Consider the following 16,096-nt stretch of genomic DNA (forward strand, 5'->3'; position numbering starts at 1 on the left):
CACTGTATGTTTGTCCGTTGTGTCCTGAAAGTCTCAGAGATTTTTATCCATTATCATTTTTCTTCTGCTACTTCACTTCTCTAAAATCATTCCTGTCTTTGTCACGGAGTTCGATAATTGAGTTAGCTAGAAAAACAAATGGAATGAACAGGGAGGATGTGTGTACAAAGTTGTTTGCTGGATATATGAAGATTGCTTATGAGCTGATTTACAATGGCCACCCAGTCCCAAAGTTACTCTTTCCGTTCTTTCTAAAAGTGCCTCCTTGTTTTGCTTGGTCATGTTTTTGAAGGGGGGGGGACGTGACATTTTAATTGTGTCTATGAATAATTCCAACAGCAATGTGGGAGGGCCCAGAAGAAAGACGGAATAAGTGCTTTTAGGGTCAAGGGTCAGGGAAATGTTGAGGGGCGACCATGCGCTGCACTTGAGTTGAACCGTGTCATCATGCAAGCTTCCCGCTTGCATATTTGTTTGGGCTTGTATTTTACTCATGTTTGACCTCAGTATGGTGTGAGAGGTTGTTTTTTTTTTGTGCTATTTTTGTTGGGATGTGACAATGAAGTTTAGAAGAAGCAGATACGTTTGAAGTTGATATCTTTATTTCATGAGTATAAATGATGACCAGGTCAGAAGAAAGCGCTTTAGCCAAAAAAATATAGTCAGAACGGGGACAACAGTATTCATAATATAATCAAGGAACAAAGCAGAGAAAATAAATTATCTGAATAGCAATAATTATAATAACAGTAATTACAATTAACAATGTCAAATTATAAATCATAAAGCATTTTTTTTGTTTGTTTGCTTAGTATTTTGTAATTTTCTGTGATGACAAAAAACAATTCCAGCATTTATTTTTAATGTAATTAATTCATCACCTTCTTCTATACAATATTCACAGTTACTATAAACATATCTGCACCAACTGAACCACAATGCTGTCATGTTGAATTTAGGAGCTTTGACTTTTTTTTTTTTTTTTTTTTTTTACCGTGCGTGTTTGCGCGCGCGTGTGTGTGTGTTTGTATCGGGCCGACAGGAAGTATGTCTGTCTGCCTCCGTTAAGAGTTAGGTACCTCGAGGTTGGCCTTATTTCATACCGTTTGCATAATCAATCAGAATCAATCAAATGTCTTTACATAGTGTGTCGTCCAACGTGACCCGCCTCAGCCCATGGCCGTCACCATGTTGGAGTGGTGTGGGTGGCCAAAGGAAGGGTGTATCGGGGTGGGAGTGGGCAGCATGTGTCCGGCATGGCTGAAAGGGGGCAAGTGGCTCATGGACATGTGTCCTGCCAGGGAGCTGAAACTAGAGTTCTTGTCATGGAGACTCTTGGTAAACTCCTCGTAACTCTCGCTGCTCCGTTTGACCTTTTTGGACTTGCTGGACATTTTCCTGTTTCGTGTCTGTATTCCTTCTTTTTTCATGGTCAGGGGGCGGTTCACCTGTTGGGGTAAAAGGGTGGTTTTGTTAGTGGTGGAGTTAAGTACGATAAATTGTCACAGCTAAAAAGTCCCTCTTAAAATAGCATTAAAAAACAAAACAAAATTAGTTTTCTGATAAGTGTGTTATTGCCAAAATGAAATGCCCTTCTTTTCATATCAGGAAAAAAAGACTAGTTTATCGACAATTTACTCACACACACTAAATCAAATCGTTAATGGCCGAACCCATTTGTACTCTGTTGCTAACCAAAACAGCAGTACCAAATAATATTGTGTTTCAGTTTAATAAAAGCTTTGGAAATAAACATGTTTTACAAAGGAAAATAGCATTCCGGCAATCTGTAATGTTCTTGGCAGCTGTAAAAATACTGTGTCACATCACATGAGCAAAAACAAACATTTCCGGGTATCCAGCCCAGGTCGCCAACAAGCCATACCAACACTGTCTATATGTAGCCTATATTGGGTTTTATAGTAATGTTTAACCATATTGATCATTTCAAACATAGCTGTGGCTAAAAAGTGAAGCGTTGAGAGTCTCTGTCATTAATTGCATCGTAGCTATATTTTCGATTCATCGATTAATAGTCAAAATAGTCAAGATTAAATCGATGATCACAATAATTGTTACTTTCATCCCTTATTTCTGTTTGGAGGATTAAACTACCTCACTGACTAACAGATGTTTCCTCTCTTTGTATTATAGCGTAGCTACGTCAAGGGAAATCTGATTCTTAATCCAAAATAATAGCGTAGTATATGTGGCGCCTCAAAACGTTGCCCCCGACAGTTTTTGTTGTTGTTGTTGCAGTAGTTTGTGCTTTTGCGATGGTTAATCACCTGGTCTGTGTGTGTGTTGATTATTTCTATTTTTTTTTTTTTCCTCATGATTGACCACTATAGTCATGTTTGGCTGCATCACTTGGTGACGGTGGGCCCAAGTGTTACCTTTCACCAAGCGTCACTTCTCTAAGCTGTTGTGAATTTAGACGTGGACTTCTTAATGCTATTCATACGGATCTAAGCCTTGTGGTTTCACTCAATAGCAGTCGGACCATTGTGACTCTCAGGGGACTAAACCATGGAAACAATAAAGCACAAAAGGACAGAGCCGCTTCAAGTCCAAGCGGTGTGCGTGCGGGTCAAACAACTCTCACTCTCCCCTTGCTGCCTCGTTAGCCTGAACAATCAGTGAAACCTGCCCCGCTCACTTCCCGACTACTGGACCCTGTCGGCTTTGTGCGGGCCCAACCTGGCGATCAGGACTCTGAGACTTACATTATGCAGCTTGTAATAGAGGCCGCAGGCGTTGCACACTGGATCTCCATTAGCGTTGCGCCGCCAGAGCGTTGTGGTGGTCGTCTGACAGTTGGCGCAACAGGTGCCTGCTCGTCTGGCTGAAGACTGCAAAGAGACATTAGCGGCAATGATGTTAATGTTTGCATTCCTTGTTTGGATGTTTGTTTGCAGAACTCGACTACATCAGTAATGAAGATATTAATCTTATTCTTATTGCAGTGCTGGAAAAACCCAAACGTTCTCACAACACGAAAGCTGGAACTAAAATTGGTGCCAACATCATTTTTCCAAAATGATCCAAAACACTCCTAATGATATAATGATATTAAATTAACCTTTTTGCGTTAAGACTCAACTGTAAAAATAAAGTTGGGTAAACTCAACTGCTTGCTTTGTTGTGCTAACATCATCAAATGTTAATAAGGCATCATTTAAAGTTGTTTCAACATAAATGACTGTTTTAGCCCAGCCCTTTATTTTTGAAATACTTATTCACCTGCATGCCTCCTTTATATTTGCTTAACTATTCACAATCATTATAAATATGCATGTTCAGTTTAATGTGCACCACATATAAAGGAAGTAAACATTTCCAACAACGGGCACAACAACGCTCAGTATGTTGCGCAATGTTCCTAATCTTCTCAATTCGTTTTAAACGCTGCTTTTTGCGCCACGGATAACACGAGAGTGCTTGACCACTCGAAAAAATGAGGTCTGAGTCTATTTAGGAGGTCGAGGGAGGAAACAGACGCTAGGCCCGCCGCTTTATCTGGACCGGTCAGATATCCGGATAGGAAACAACTGAAAGGCTGCTGCCACCGAACACAAGAGTCACTGCTGAGCCATACGGAAACCGGGCCTGATATATGGGCTCTATACGCTATTATTGATAAAATGTGTTGAAGTCATTTATTTTGCATCAATCACAAAGCTGTTTTCATACATTGTTTTACACTGTGTGGAATAATTGAGATGAATAATTCAGATGATTCAATGTCTACATGTGCACAGCCACACAATTTTGATCCCCGCAGGTAAACAAATTCTCATAGGTTATCCATTCGTGAGAACACGAAATGCCCTTTTTGTCATGCCATAAATTTTCAAGTCGTTTAAATTCTAACTTGCTCCTTTTTCCATCAACATACTATAGTTAATCACGATCAAGCAACACCTTAAAAATATGAACGGCATAAATAACTGCACGTAGCGTAGTAGGCCTAAGTGTTTATCTTTAATGAGGCAAAAGTTCGTACAATGCGTTTATAGTCTTTTTATAAAATTAACTAAAAAATGAATGATTAAATTAAAATTTCAATTTCAGTATTTCAACAGGTTGAATGAAAAAAAAAACCTGAATAATTGTTGAAAATATATTTCTAAAAGATGACATTCAAACGGATTGAGGTTTTACAAGTTAAATACTACTGAATTGTACTGAAAAAAAAAAATCAACTGTACCGATATGCAAATTTTGGACATTTAATTCCGTGGGTTTTCACGTCCCATCAGTGCCCCTCATACCACACTTTGGGAATCATTAGTCTGTCACGTACTTGGCTTGGACGTTTTCTTCTAGACTTCACTACTACTTGAATCTCTGAACCATGCCTTGTTGTTTTTGACTTTGTTTGAACAGACATCTTTTCCAAACAAAGCATGGAACCTTGCCGAAAGCAGCACAGACGCATGACGCGAGTCTTCTCAGTAAACCACATGAAAATAAAATCATGATGTCATATTAAAAGTGGCTCCCCGCCTGGCCGTTTTGAGGGGCGCTATCAGCGGCGCTATCAGAAGTAGCAGTAATAATGATAGCAGAAACAAGCGGCGAGGTCTCGCTGGGCTGACATCTTGAGCTAGAGGAGCAAGAGGTGACCTCCGGACACAATTCCTGGAAACTCTTTGGGAAAATATAACTTTCCTGGAATTGTGTTTTCCCTCCCCCTCTCTCTCGAGCCAACACTCGTATTTACTACTCCCACAAGACAAACACAGCGGGGACTCACCAGTCGGCGTTTGGGCTTGATGAGTGGTCGGTTCTGACCGTTCATCTTGTGGTACAGCCCGCAGGCGTTGCACAGGTAGTGTCCGGTGCTGTCCCGTCTCCACAAAGGCGTGGATGTGGCGCCGCAGTTCACACACTCTCGGCCCTCTGAAGGAAACGCGCAAACACACACGTATTCTTTTGAGATTCAAGTTGATCAAAATACAATACATGCAAAGAGCTGCACCACCAGTGTCACACATCAACGATTATTTGTGGTGATTACGCGCCACTGGAATAAAACAAGTCATGTACTATACCATTTTTGCCATCGTGTTTTAAAAATAATTTATAAATAAAACTAACTGAAGAAACACGTGATAAATGCATTATAATGTTGTAGTCCAAGAAAAATAAAGATAGATAATCAATTATGAATTTCTTAAAATAAAATGTTCATTAAATAATAACCAGGAACAACGTATGATGGTATTAAAGACTCGTTTAAAGCAACATCTGACGTTTTGGGACGTTGTGTGTACCAGATCTTGGATGCAGTTGAACTGAAGCCAGCTCAGAAGTAATTACAGAGTCACGGTTAACAAAAGAGGATTATTGTCAGTGTGTTCAGCCATGAGTGCAGCCTCATGCTTAATAATCATTTTTCTTTTCTTTTTCAGGAAAGACTGTTATTGTTATTGTCTAATTTAAGAAATGATATTATTTTACAGCCAAAAGCTGGCCATTTTAAACTCTTTAAAATCAAGATGCACTAAAATGAATAAATCAGGCCGCATTTGACTGATGCAAATTGATTTTATGGACTGTCGGGAATAAAGCTAAAATAACAACAATCCTATTTAGATTTTGGCAGTAATTTTGCTCATCAACTAAAGTGTATTTTACGACACTTTTTTAATTATTTTTAAACCATATAATTTAATGATCTTATTTTTGTCTGTCTTAAGCGGATTTACTAACCACTATATTCTTTGCGAAACAATGAAAATGTAAAATGTCAAATAATTATGCTGTAGACATATTTAAGTTTCTTCTAAATTCAAATGATGGAAATTGAAAGCGTTTAGTAATATTAACTGCGTCACATTTGCGCACAATTACCGGGTAGTGAATTTATATGATTTTTTTTTTTTTTTTTTTCATACGACTCACCGGTGCAGGACCGAGTCTTGCCTTTGCCCTTGGTGCTGAAGCCGGTGGAAGCCCCGAGGAGGCTGCCCGGGTGAAAGAGACTGCCGCCGTACTCGTGAGCCGAAGGCAGCGAGTAGGTAGGATACGTCGGTATGGGGTGGTGGGTGGAGGCGCTCTGAGCGCCCATGGGGGCCAGACTGCTTCTCATCGAGCTCGAACTCTCCATCTTCATCCCCTCGGAAAACGAAACGTGGTATTTGATATATTCCTTCTCGTCCATTCTCGGCGAGGTGGCCCCCGGGTCTGGCGAGACGTCCTTGGGGGGCGTCGGGGGGAATGTGTACAGGTGCGGGCTGGAGTGGGACGGCGGCGTGAGGGAGCTTGCAGAGGCCGCGTTCGACGTGCCGCTGCACGGATAGACCGCCGACAGGCCTCCGGGGGATGCGGAGCCAGGGTGGTGCAGGCTAGGCTTGCTGAAGGGGCTCACGGCCCACGCGTTATGGTGGTGGGCCGACAGAGCCGCTTTGCTCCCGTCCAACCATGAGATCCCCGGGCTGTGGATGAGATGTGGCCGGCACACCTGTGTCCCGGTCAGGCGAGCTGTCGGGGGTGAAAGTGGCGGTGAAAACATGCCCACTGAGATGGATTGTCGTCAATGTATCTGGATTTATTAGATGATGGTGCATTTGCTATGAATATACGAAATGATTGTTTTTTGCATCTGTAACCTACCGTGCGCCTGGCTGTACACTCTGGCCCTGGCAGGGTTGTGGTAGTACGGGTTTCCCTGAGAGTCCAGGTGGTTAAAGAAGACATCCACCTCGTCCGGGGGCAGCAGCTGGGTGGATGGCTCCATGTAGTTGTGGCCCAGGCTGGGATGGTGCGTGTCCGGGTGCTGGCCGTTCAGCACGGCGTGGGGGTGCATCCAGCGGGGCTGATCAGCCGCCACATCCATCTTCTGCTTACGTCGCTGGAGGTCGCTTATTATGAATAATTTTATTTAATGGACAGCCAAATATATCATCCAAAGAAGGGAAAAACACGCAGGATTGTGGAGGAAATGCTCTGTTCTTCAAAAGATCTCCGCACTGGCCATTTGCGGGGAATCACTATTTTTGTTTACTGTCATCCGAATTCAATTCAACTTCTTTCGTGCACATGGAGTCCAAACCTGGAGTAAACAAATGCAATTATTCACATTTTTACATGAAAAAAAAGATGAGCAGCATTTGAGCGCTGTTGAAGTATACTCACATGCACAAACTTTGTGCTTTGTTCCTCCTTCAGGTGCTGCGTCCGTGTGCGGTTCTGTGCTCGCGTCCGAGTGTTTGTCAAGACAAGATTTGGTCCGTCCACTGGGACTTGAAGCAACACGTAACTGCGTCTCCTTGCCTGACAGCCAGCAGCCACCATCGTCAAATTGTGGGCGGAGTTATCTGGAATGGCTTCCTGTCGGCCAATTAGAGGCTCGGGAAGAAGATAGGAGGCGGAGCTTCCGGACCAAATACTCTTCAAGGTATTTTAGATAATCTCCAATTGAATGCTTGATTTTTAGAGCTCTGGTATGACTTGATAAAACCATTAGTAGGGATCCCTTCAGAGTGTTGCAGAAGCATTTTTTCTCCTCTGGTCATTTCCATTCTTTTAAATTAAAAAGTCAGTCCTCCAGGATCATGAAAATGATGACGATTACTATAATTATGGTCAATTATTACTCTTTGAATTGTGAAAATCAGCCAAAAACGTAAACCCTAAATTGGTATATTGCATCTAAAAGAAAAAGATAGATTTCAGAATGCTTGTGATTTCAGAATGCTTCACTAATCGCCAGTTTCGTCTTGCGTCACGTCCCATCGTGTTGTTGCTTGGGTGCGTGCACGCGCGCGTGTACGTGTCCTTCTCCCTCCTCGCGCGTGATTGACAGGCAATAATTGAAGAGGGAGCGCGTGCATCCCAGGAAGTCCACACTGCCGCCTGCTTGACGCCGTTTGCTGACGTCATTGCATCACAGGGAATGGGGAAAAAAAACTAATTCAAGACTTTATTTTATTTTTTTAATCTTAGCTGCGAGCAAGCAATAGCAATGAAGAGAGGCATAGACGGGGTTGCCCAGCCGATGAATTTCTGGGAATTATATTTACTTTGTGGCATCTTTTATTATATATCAAGCCCTTATTATTATTATTATTATTATTAGTATTATTATTATTATTATTATTATTATTTAATTGCGAGGAAACTCCAGTGGGCAAAGTCAAATTCTCTACAATGATTAGATCAGATTAAACGAGATTAGGCTATTCACCAGTGACACTGTGCCCATTGAAACGCGGCCATCAGAGGAACACTTTCTCTTGATTAGTTCACTTGCATTGTGAAAGTGATCACGTTCTACTCACTAATCAACTGTTGTTCTTCGTCGTGATGCGACACAATATTGACGTTGTGATATATCTCATCTGCAGTTATTTTCCTTCGCTCCGGGCTGTAAATAAAATTAACAACCAAACAATTGATAACTGTACTGATAACACCCAACTAAATAATTGTTAACAGGACGGTCGCATTCATTAATTTGGTTTCGTTCTGCTTCTTTTATTTATCTTTGTTTTTTTTTATCATAAAAATAAGTATTTAAGTGTACATTACAGTTAACCTCCCTCACTTTTGTGAGAGTGATAACCAAGTAGAATCACAATCACCTTTTCCAGCCAATACACAAAAACTTGAAACCAATAAAGGAAGCTCACATGTAGAATTAATGGGCAGCAGCAAAAAAATAAATCCATAAATAAATAAAATACACACTGCCCTAATTGGTTTACAGTTAAACGGTTGGCATATTATTTTTTTCTTTATCATCTCCAATAGGGAGATTATTTACTATTTACTGATCCGGGGGGGAAAGAAAAGCCAAATAGACTGACGCAAAAGGAGGAAAGAGAGCAGAGTGGCTTGCGGTATATCGTATTAGAGCTCATCAACATGATAATATGAGCAGACACGTGCTTCTCGTGTGAGCCCTTTTGATCCGGCCTGATGATAAAACCTTATCGGCGACAAACATCCACTTCCATTTTAGGATTTGACATTAATTCAATCCCTCCTCTTGTTTTTTTTTTCCCTGCTCCTTTTTTTTCCTCTCACGATCCAAGGAGAAAAAGAGGTCTCAGCACCGCACCGAAAATCTTATTATGCAAAAAAAAAAAAAACGGGAGTGGCTTTGGCCTATAAGAAACACAATGCAACGTCATTTTTGGTGCGATAATCAAAAATATATTATTGTTATTAGTAGTTGTAATAATAATTGTAGTATTGGCCTTATATTAATATTACTATGTGCCCGTGCTGTGCATCTTAAAGTGGAAAGCCAAATAAGAAGAGAAATGCCGTTCGGATGCTGAGGTCCCTCTGAATCTAACCCATCCCGGGGTAATTTTTCATCGGTGCAGGCTAATCTTTGTTCTTTGTGAAGATAATAAATAGCCTAATCGTTATCAGCGGGCTGCTGGAGGTGTCGCGGAGAATGGGGGGGTTGATCGGCCCGGGAAATAGGCTCCCAAGTGGCGCAGAATAAATGGTATTTCTTATCTCTCGCTCCCAGATTATCGCCGCCTTTTCAAATTGGCACAACAAATACATCTAATGCAGGGAATGCATCATTTGCTGGTCCAGATCTGCGCGAATGATTGATAGATAGACACACAGATAGATGCAAGGAGGGAGACGCGTGTCAGCTTTTTATTTGCACATTTAACGCTCTGCGTGTGCAAAGTCTTTTTATTGTGTGCAGTGGGCTTCTTTTCCCTCTCTTTTATTTTTAGGTTATCGGTGGCAGCCATCTGAGGTTCCGCTTCTTTGTTGTGGCATCACGAATATTATTTCTTTCATGTCGGATTTTACTGGATAAGGGTTAAATAGACGCAGACGCGGAAAAATATATTTGAATATTATTGCGTTGAAATCTGCGCAGATAGAAAATTTGAAACGCATTAAGTATCAAGCTTAAACGGTTGGCTGTGTTAGATCTTTGCCACTTAATACGCAACCGTTTTGTCATGATTTTCTTTTATCTTGTTCTAAATCACGAGAAATTTAGTTTGAAATTATTTTAATTTCAAAGTCTGGAAATCTTCTTAAAGTTTACTTAAAGATTTGCGCTATTCTGGGGGAAAAAAAAGGGTGATGCTTTTGTATGTTGGCGGGTGTTGTGTGTGTGTGTGGGGGGGGGGGGGGGGGGGGGGCAGGGATACTTCCCAAGCCATAAATACAAGCTGGATGCTTTAATAAATTGGCAACTGTAGCAGCCCAGGGTGCTGCTACTGCTACTGCTACTGCTGCTGCTGCTGCTGCTACTGCTGCTGGTCTCCAGGGTAACGCAGATAACGGTGCACTCATTTTCCATATCTTACACTCTTATTATATTCAAGGATTAATTCTCCTTCCCTCAAAGGTCAAACGTAAAGTCAAGCCAGTCAAGAGTGTTCCTCCTTTTGCTTCTATAGTGACGGAGCGTTTCACTTTTTTTTTTTTCCATATTTAAAAACGCTGCAAGATGACCTTTGCTGACATGCAAAGTCTACCCAACAGTAACACAACCTCTTGCTGGATTTATTCTTCTTGAAGCCCAGACTGGGTTTGGACCCCCCAACCCCCCCCCATCTGTTTTCATAGTCCTAAAATGCAATTATGTCACAGAGGTGCTATGCATGCTCTCTTGACCTAAAAGTCATGGAATCTTTATATACGACTTGGATTCTGATTTCTAGTGTCACTGGCATCTTGATCATTTTAACCTGCATATATCACCTTCAAAAAGAATGTGAATTTAAACTATTTTGAAATTACTTAATGCCATTGTGAATCAAGTCATTTGTGAATGACGTCATTCAACTGGCAGATATAATTCAGAAGGGCCCTTGATTGAAAGATTAGACGATAAAGGATTACAAGCAGGCCATTCACTGTGATGTAATAACCTAGCGAGCAGCGACACCTAGCGGAAAACAGTCAAGTCAACTTTGCACCCTAAAAAAAATTTCAAACCTGCATGAACAGTTACTTTATTGCAAATACTTTATGAATGTATTTTGCGCATTTGTTCATGTGACGTCTTTACGTATGTTTAAAAACTGTTGTTACCTTTGCATCCCAAAGCCTTCTGCATCACTGCGGGATGTCTTGAAAATGATCTCTAATGACTAATTAGAGGTCAAAAGGTGTAATACTTCAGTTCCTGCCAAGAGACGTGCAGGAACTGAGCGTTTACAACACCTTGTCACTAACAACCTGTCAGTCAACGCTGTCCGGGGAGTTCAAGAATTCAAAACAGCTCTCTGCCCGCCGCCCTCAACCCCGAAGTCGGTTCACCAATTTCAGACTTTGCACCTTTATTTTGTCTAATTCATTTCCTGTGGGGATATACCGTGTGTGTTAGTGTGCCGGGGTGTGTTTTGTGAGTGTCTGTCTGTCTGTCCGTCTGATAATGTCAGCTAAACACCCGTGAGTATTTTGTATTAAAAAAAAAAAGCTTTTCATTTTAAACTCCATTTCCTTAGCCAAATAGCATTATTGCTCCATTCATTTTTTTATATGAACCCCAAACAACTTTTTCCAGCCACCACAATGCCATTTTTTATATATATATATTGTGACATTAAGTTAAAAATTACATTAAGAATTATTTTGCTATCAGGTTAACGATTTTATGACACGCTGCTTTTTTTCCCCTGTAAACTTTTTACATGGGAAAATATAACCACAAAATTCACACAGTTCAAGTTCCAACGGCTTACATTCTTGCATGACATTTATTTTTGGGTTACAATTAATTACTTTAGAATAAAACACTGGCAGTTTTGTTTTAATTCTTAACTGTCCTACACATGTGAAAATAAGTGAACATTAAAATTGAGCAAAACACGAACACTAATACTAAAGTGAATCATGCTCCAAAATTTTAAATTGCCACACAAGGGTTCAAAGGTCAACCATGTATTCAATTTCAACCATTTTCACTGCCATCACATGAACATAAACTCTGTTTCCCTTGTTTCACCCCCCCCCCCACACACACACACAAGCTTCTGTGTGTCAAATCTGACACTGATCCCGAGTCTTGAAATCCTGCTTTTCCCTCTCTTGTCTGCTGTTTTGCTTACTGTAAGCTCATTCTCAGAGGCAATCCGCCCTGCCTCTCTTTCGTTCTGTCTCACACACACACACACACACGTACACACACATAAGCATCACTTTCAACATTTTTTCCTCTATCTCTACCATTCTGTCATCTCTCATCCCTCCTTTTGTTTTCCAGCTCACGCACTGCTGCAATTGTAAACCTACAAACCTTCAAAAATAACAAATGTTGATGTTTTTTTTTTTCAAAAACAAAAGGGCTTTGTGTCTGCATTTATCATGTTTGTTTGTCTTTCTCAATTTTAGACCGTCTTACTCATCCCCATGTCGAAAATTTCAGCCCTAAATCTTGCCCCAGAAATCTGCTATGAAAACACCAAAAGGGAGGTAAGACCCCGCAACGTATATACACTGATAAACACACATTTATAGAATATACGTCATCATTTTATGTGGATTATAGTGAGCTGCCTCTGACCTTGCCTCTATTGTAGCCACCGGGCGTTGTTCCTTTACTTACAATCTCCCTCTGTGGGATTCTACACTCCCCGTTACCCATTAAATATGGGCCAATTTAAAATATAAAATCTGTTTACTTTTTTTCACTTTGTGCAATGTCTCTCAATTTACCACCACTAAAAACGACATCCACAACAGTCTATTCTTAAATTAACACCTCCCTGCAGGTATCATGAGCATTATAAAATGTTGATGCAACTCTTGTTGAGTGTTCAGGCGTACCTAATTTAGTGTCTGCTCAGTTCCCATTCGAAGGTTGCACGGGAGTGTGCCATCACTTAACTACGACAAAAATAAATCATAAAAAGAAAAAAATCAATCTAGAACTTTACTGGTATTGCTTTCAGAAGGGCCACATGTCAACTTTGAGAGTCTCCTCCCCCTCCCCGCAACATCTTTTGCCTTGTTGTGCAAATATAGATTTGACATGAGGTGGAGTGAGGCCTGCAATGCGGTGCCATCTGTGCGTTCCCTCTCTGCCTTACCTCCTCCCCCCCGCACTCACCCCAAGCCTTCACCACATCAGGATACACTTGTTCTGTTGAATTCCGGTTTCAAACGGAACGCTGCCACGCTTGCTGTGTTGCCTTGCAGGTTTCATGCAAGCAGGTACATGCTGTCTCCATCTTGGCCCTGTGGTCAGGGGAGGGCGAGGCCTCTAACGGCCTCTTCCACTCGCACACCTTTTTGAAACTTTGCCTGTTCCCGCTTCCTGCCCCTTAGCCCACCACCACCACCACCACCACCACCACCCCTCACAATCAGACCCCCTTTTGCCCGCCTCCGACAGGACACATGAGCGCCCTTATCACCCTCAGAGCACATTAAACCATACAATGTTCCCTCCGCTAAGTTCAGGGTGACTAAGTTCATCGCCAATTTTATCCTTTGGCCAATTTTATCCTTTGGCTCATTTCATTGTGCTACTAATATAGGTAGCGTAATATTAAACAAATTAATATTCTAAATAGAACCAACAAAACAATATTTGCCGTTATATGTTTTCCACAGTTGTAATTTAAGACACTTGTCCTTTTGACATTTGACCTTAAGTATTGTGCCCCCTATGTTTAAAATAAACACTACAAGTTTTTTCCAATCCTGAGGATTCTGAAAATGATGCGACTTGCAGTTAAATCTGTTTGAAAATCAGATCCCAAAGTGTAAATCATAATTGACAATATTTGTGGGACTTTGCCCGAGACACATCTATTTAATAATATCCATCACAGTGGTTGGCTTTTAGTGATGCCTTTCCCTTCAATAATAATGATTTGATAACAATAATAATAACAGTAATAATAATAATTTCCCATCGTTTGGTCTTGATTCATGCAGTGTTTCTACCATTTTCGTTGCAACAAATTTGCGCTAATAATTAAAACAAGTGATGAATGACTGACAAGGCGATGCAGGAGAATACAGATTCTTCTTTTGCTGTACAACACTGCCATCTGCTGCTCGATTGGCCCTTGTCTTTCTGCGGGCATCAAAGGAGTCATGATGAGGGTTGTTGGGCCCTCCAAGACCTGATATGTGAAGATGGAGGATGTCTGTTTTCATCTGTCACAATCTATCAAATTTATTATTATTTAAATGATTCCTCGGTCGCTCTACTCTTTGCATTTTATTCTATTTGAATGCATGTGAATCTTCAGCCAGGACACAATTTTGTGCAATCTGACCTGCAAAGGCTTTCACATAATATTTAGTTGTATATATTGTCATTAAACACCTGTAAATAACATTAAGATCTTATGATGACAAAAAAAGTAAATAAATCTGAATAAGGCTTTATTTGTTTCCAAGAAGATAATATTGCCTGGAAACTAACAATTATTTCGAATTGATTTACTAATGTCACCATTGATTTACTAATGTCACCACAGAAGTTTTTTTTTTTTTTTTTAAATGTACGATAAATGTACTTTCTTTCAAACTGTGCTCTAAGTGCCACTACCAGAAGATAATTCTTGTGTCTATTTTCTCCAGGGGGCACAGAGGTCACTGTCAGTTATACCAGTAGGCCAAAAATGGTACGAAGATGCGGAAAGTCTCTGTTTTCACTCTGATATCTGTTTCTGTTATGTAGGCATCAATGAATGACACAAGTCACTTCCCTTAAGGCAGCTCAGAGCTTCTCAGAGGGATGTGCAAGCTAACCGCTGGCCAGCTTGGGCTTCCGGCTCTGGGGCAACTGAGGGCGCCGGTACCCCTCGCAGCTCACAACAGCACCACTATCACCCCACTCCAGACACCGTGCCAGGATACTGTGGTGACACAACTGCGAGCCGCTGTTCCTCCCTTGTCAACAAGACTGATGGATACAGAAAGGATAAGAGGAGATGATAGGAGGACTGATTGATATCTAATGACACCACAGAATAACGGGTATGCAAAAAAAATAAGGTGCGCGCGAGATAAAAAAAAAAAAAAAAGAAAAGAAAAACCTTCTGCGGGCAATTAGAGAGGGAAAACGCCTGACAAACAGAATCGGATACGATAGACATCGTTTATCGGCACATCGTTGATGACATGGACACGATGCATTCTTTTGTGATTTACTGCTTCTTGTCAGTTTCTGCATTATCAGTAGTTTGCATACTTATCAGAGTTTAAAGGTCTAAAGCAGCCAGAGTTAAATTAGATAGACAAAAGGAGACGTTTGTCAATAAGGGACTAATCAATTGCAGTTTATCATCAATACAATTATTCAGTATGCTCTTGAGCCACCAGGGGGCAGAACATTTTCTCATCTGTACCGTTTGATGCACTGGGAGATTCAAATTTAAAGAGATTTGTTGTTGTTTTCAGGGGACTTTTACCCTGATTACTTCTAATGACATTTTTTTTCCAAACTCAATACAAACACTAAGATTTTAATGTTCAAATCCTGACTCCCAAAACATGTGTGGCCTGTTAATTGAAGACTCTAATTTGCCCAAAGGTGTGAGTGCAAAAAAAGGTTTTAAAATTTAGGTTAAAGTTTAATAATTGACAAGCAGTGATAAAAATTGACTCCTGCTGTGTCACTATTTCTGACAACATGTCTGTTGAGAGAACAAATGTGTGTGTTTATGGGTGTGCGCACACGTGCGTGCTTGTAGTGAAGTGTACTGCGACAGGTTAGCAAGAGTGTGTTTCAATGACAGCCACCTCAGTTGTTAACAATAGACTCACCTCCGGATGAAGAGACTGACAGGTCATGGTGAATGCTGCTAAAATTGGCACGTCCATTCACACTATCGCTGACCATGCACGCACACACTCACTTGATGCCAATGCAAGTGTGGTTTCGTGTGGCCTGTACCAACAGTGGACATTAAAAAAAAAGTCTACACACCCCTATTAATTAATTTGGACTTTAGAGTAATCAGAGGCACTTTAAGTGATGGCAGTTATTTTCAATTTAATTTGTGATTGGTTCATTCTGAGCCATGTCCTCAGTCACAAGAGTTGTGCAACCAAATTATTTTTACATTCCTTTGGAATATATATTTTTTTAATTAAAATGATTTATCTTGGTCTCATTTTTCATATCACAAAATTC

General features: G+C 40.8%; 1 protein-coding gene and 1 long non-coding RNA gene across 2 annotated transcripts; one reads left to right on the plus strand and one right to left on the minus strand.

Moving 5' to 3' along the window:
* Window positions 1-217: 217 nt before the first annotated feature.
* gata2b (GATA binding protein 2b) lies at window positions 218-7,294 on the minus strand. The gene is made up of 6 exons (XM_085924150.1): window positions 7,144-7,294; window positions 6,622-7,060; window positions 5,911-6,489; window positions 4,760-4,905; window positions 2,727-2,852; window positions 218-1,448 (listed from the first exon to the last, which is right to left on the minus strand). Exons 2-6 carry the CDS (start codon window positions 6,842-6,844, stop codon window positions 1,170-1,172), a joined length of 1,353 nt encoding a protein of 450 aa, XP_085780276.1. The 5' UTR covers window positions 6,845-7,060; window positions 7,144-7,294; the 3' UTR covers window positions 218-1,169.
* On the plus strand, window positions 6,167-15,938 carry LOC147049213 (uncharacterized). Its single transcript, XR_015067583.1, has 3 exons — window positions 6,167-7,405; window positions 12,334-12,414; window positions 14,639-15,938. It is a non-coding gene; the product is annotated as an uncharacterized LOC147049213 (long non-coding RNA).
* Window positions 15,939-16,096: the final 158 nt, after the last annotated feature.

This window comes from Syngnathus leptorhynchus, chromosome 11 (assembly GCF_054491065.1).
Source record: "Syngnathus leptorhynchus isolate UIUO chromosome 11, UIUO_Slep, whole genome shotgun sequence".
NCBI lineage: Eukaryota > Metazoa > Chordata > Actinopteri > Syngnathiformes > Syngnathidae > Syngnathus > Syngnathus leptorhynchus.

Bases quoted from the DNA above. Each gene is read 5' to 3' on its own strand.
- gata2b (XM_085924150.1), bottom strand. From the start codon at position 6,844: ATGGATGTGGCGGCTGATCAGCCCCGCTGGATGCACCCCCACGCCGTG. The intron at 4,906-5,910 runs GTGAGTCGTATG...CGTTTCCTTCAG, and splicing joins CAAGACTCGGTCCTGCACCG to AGGGCCGAGAGTGTGTGAAC. The intron at 2,853-4,759 runs GTGAGTCCCCGC...GTCTCTTTGCAG, and splicing joins TCAAGCCCAAACGCCGACTG to TCTTCAGCCAGACGAGCAGG.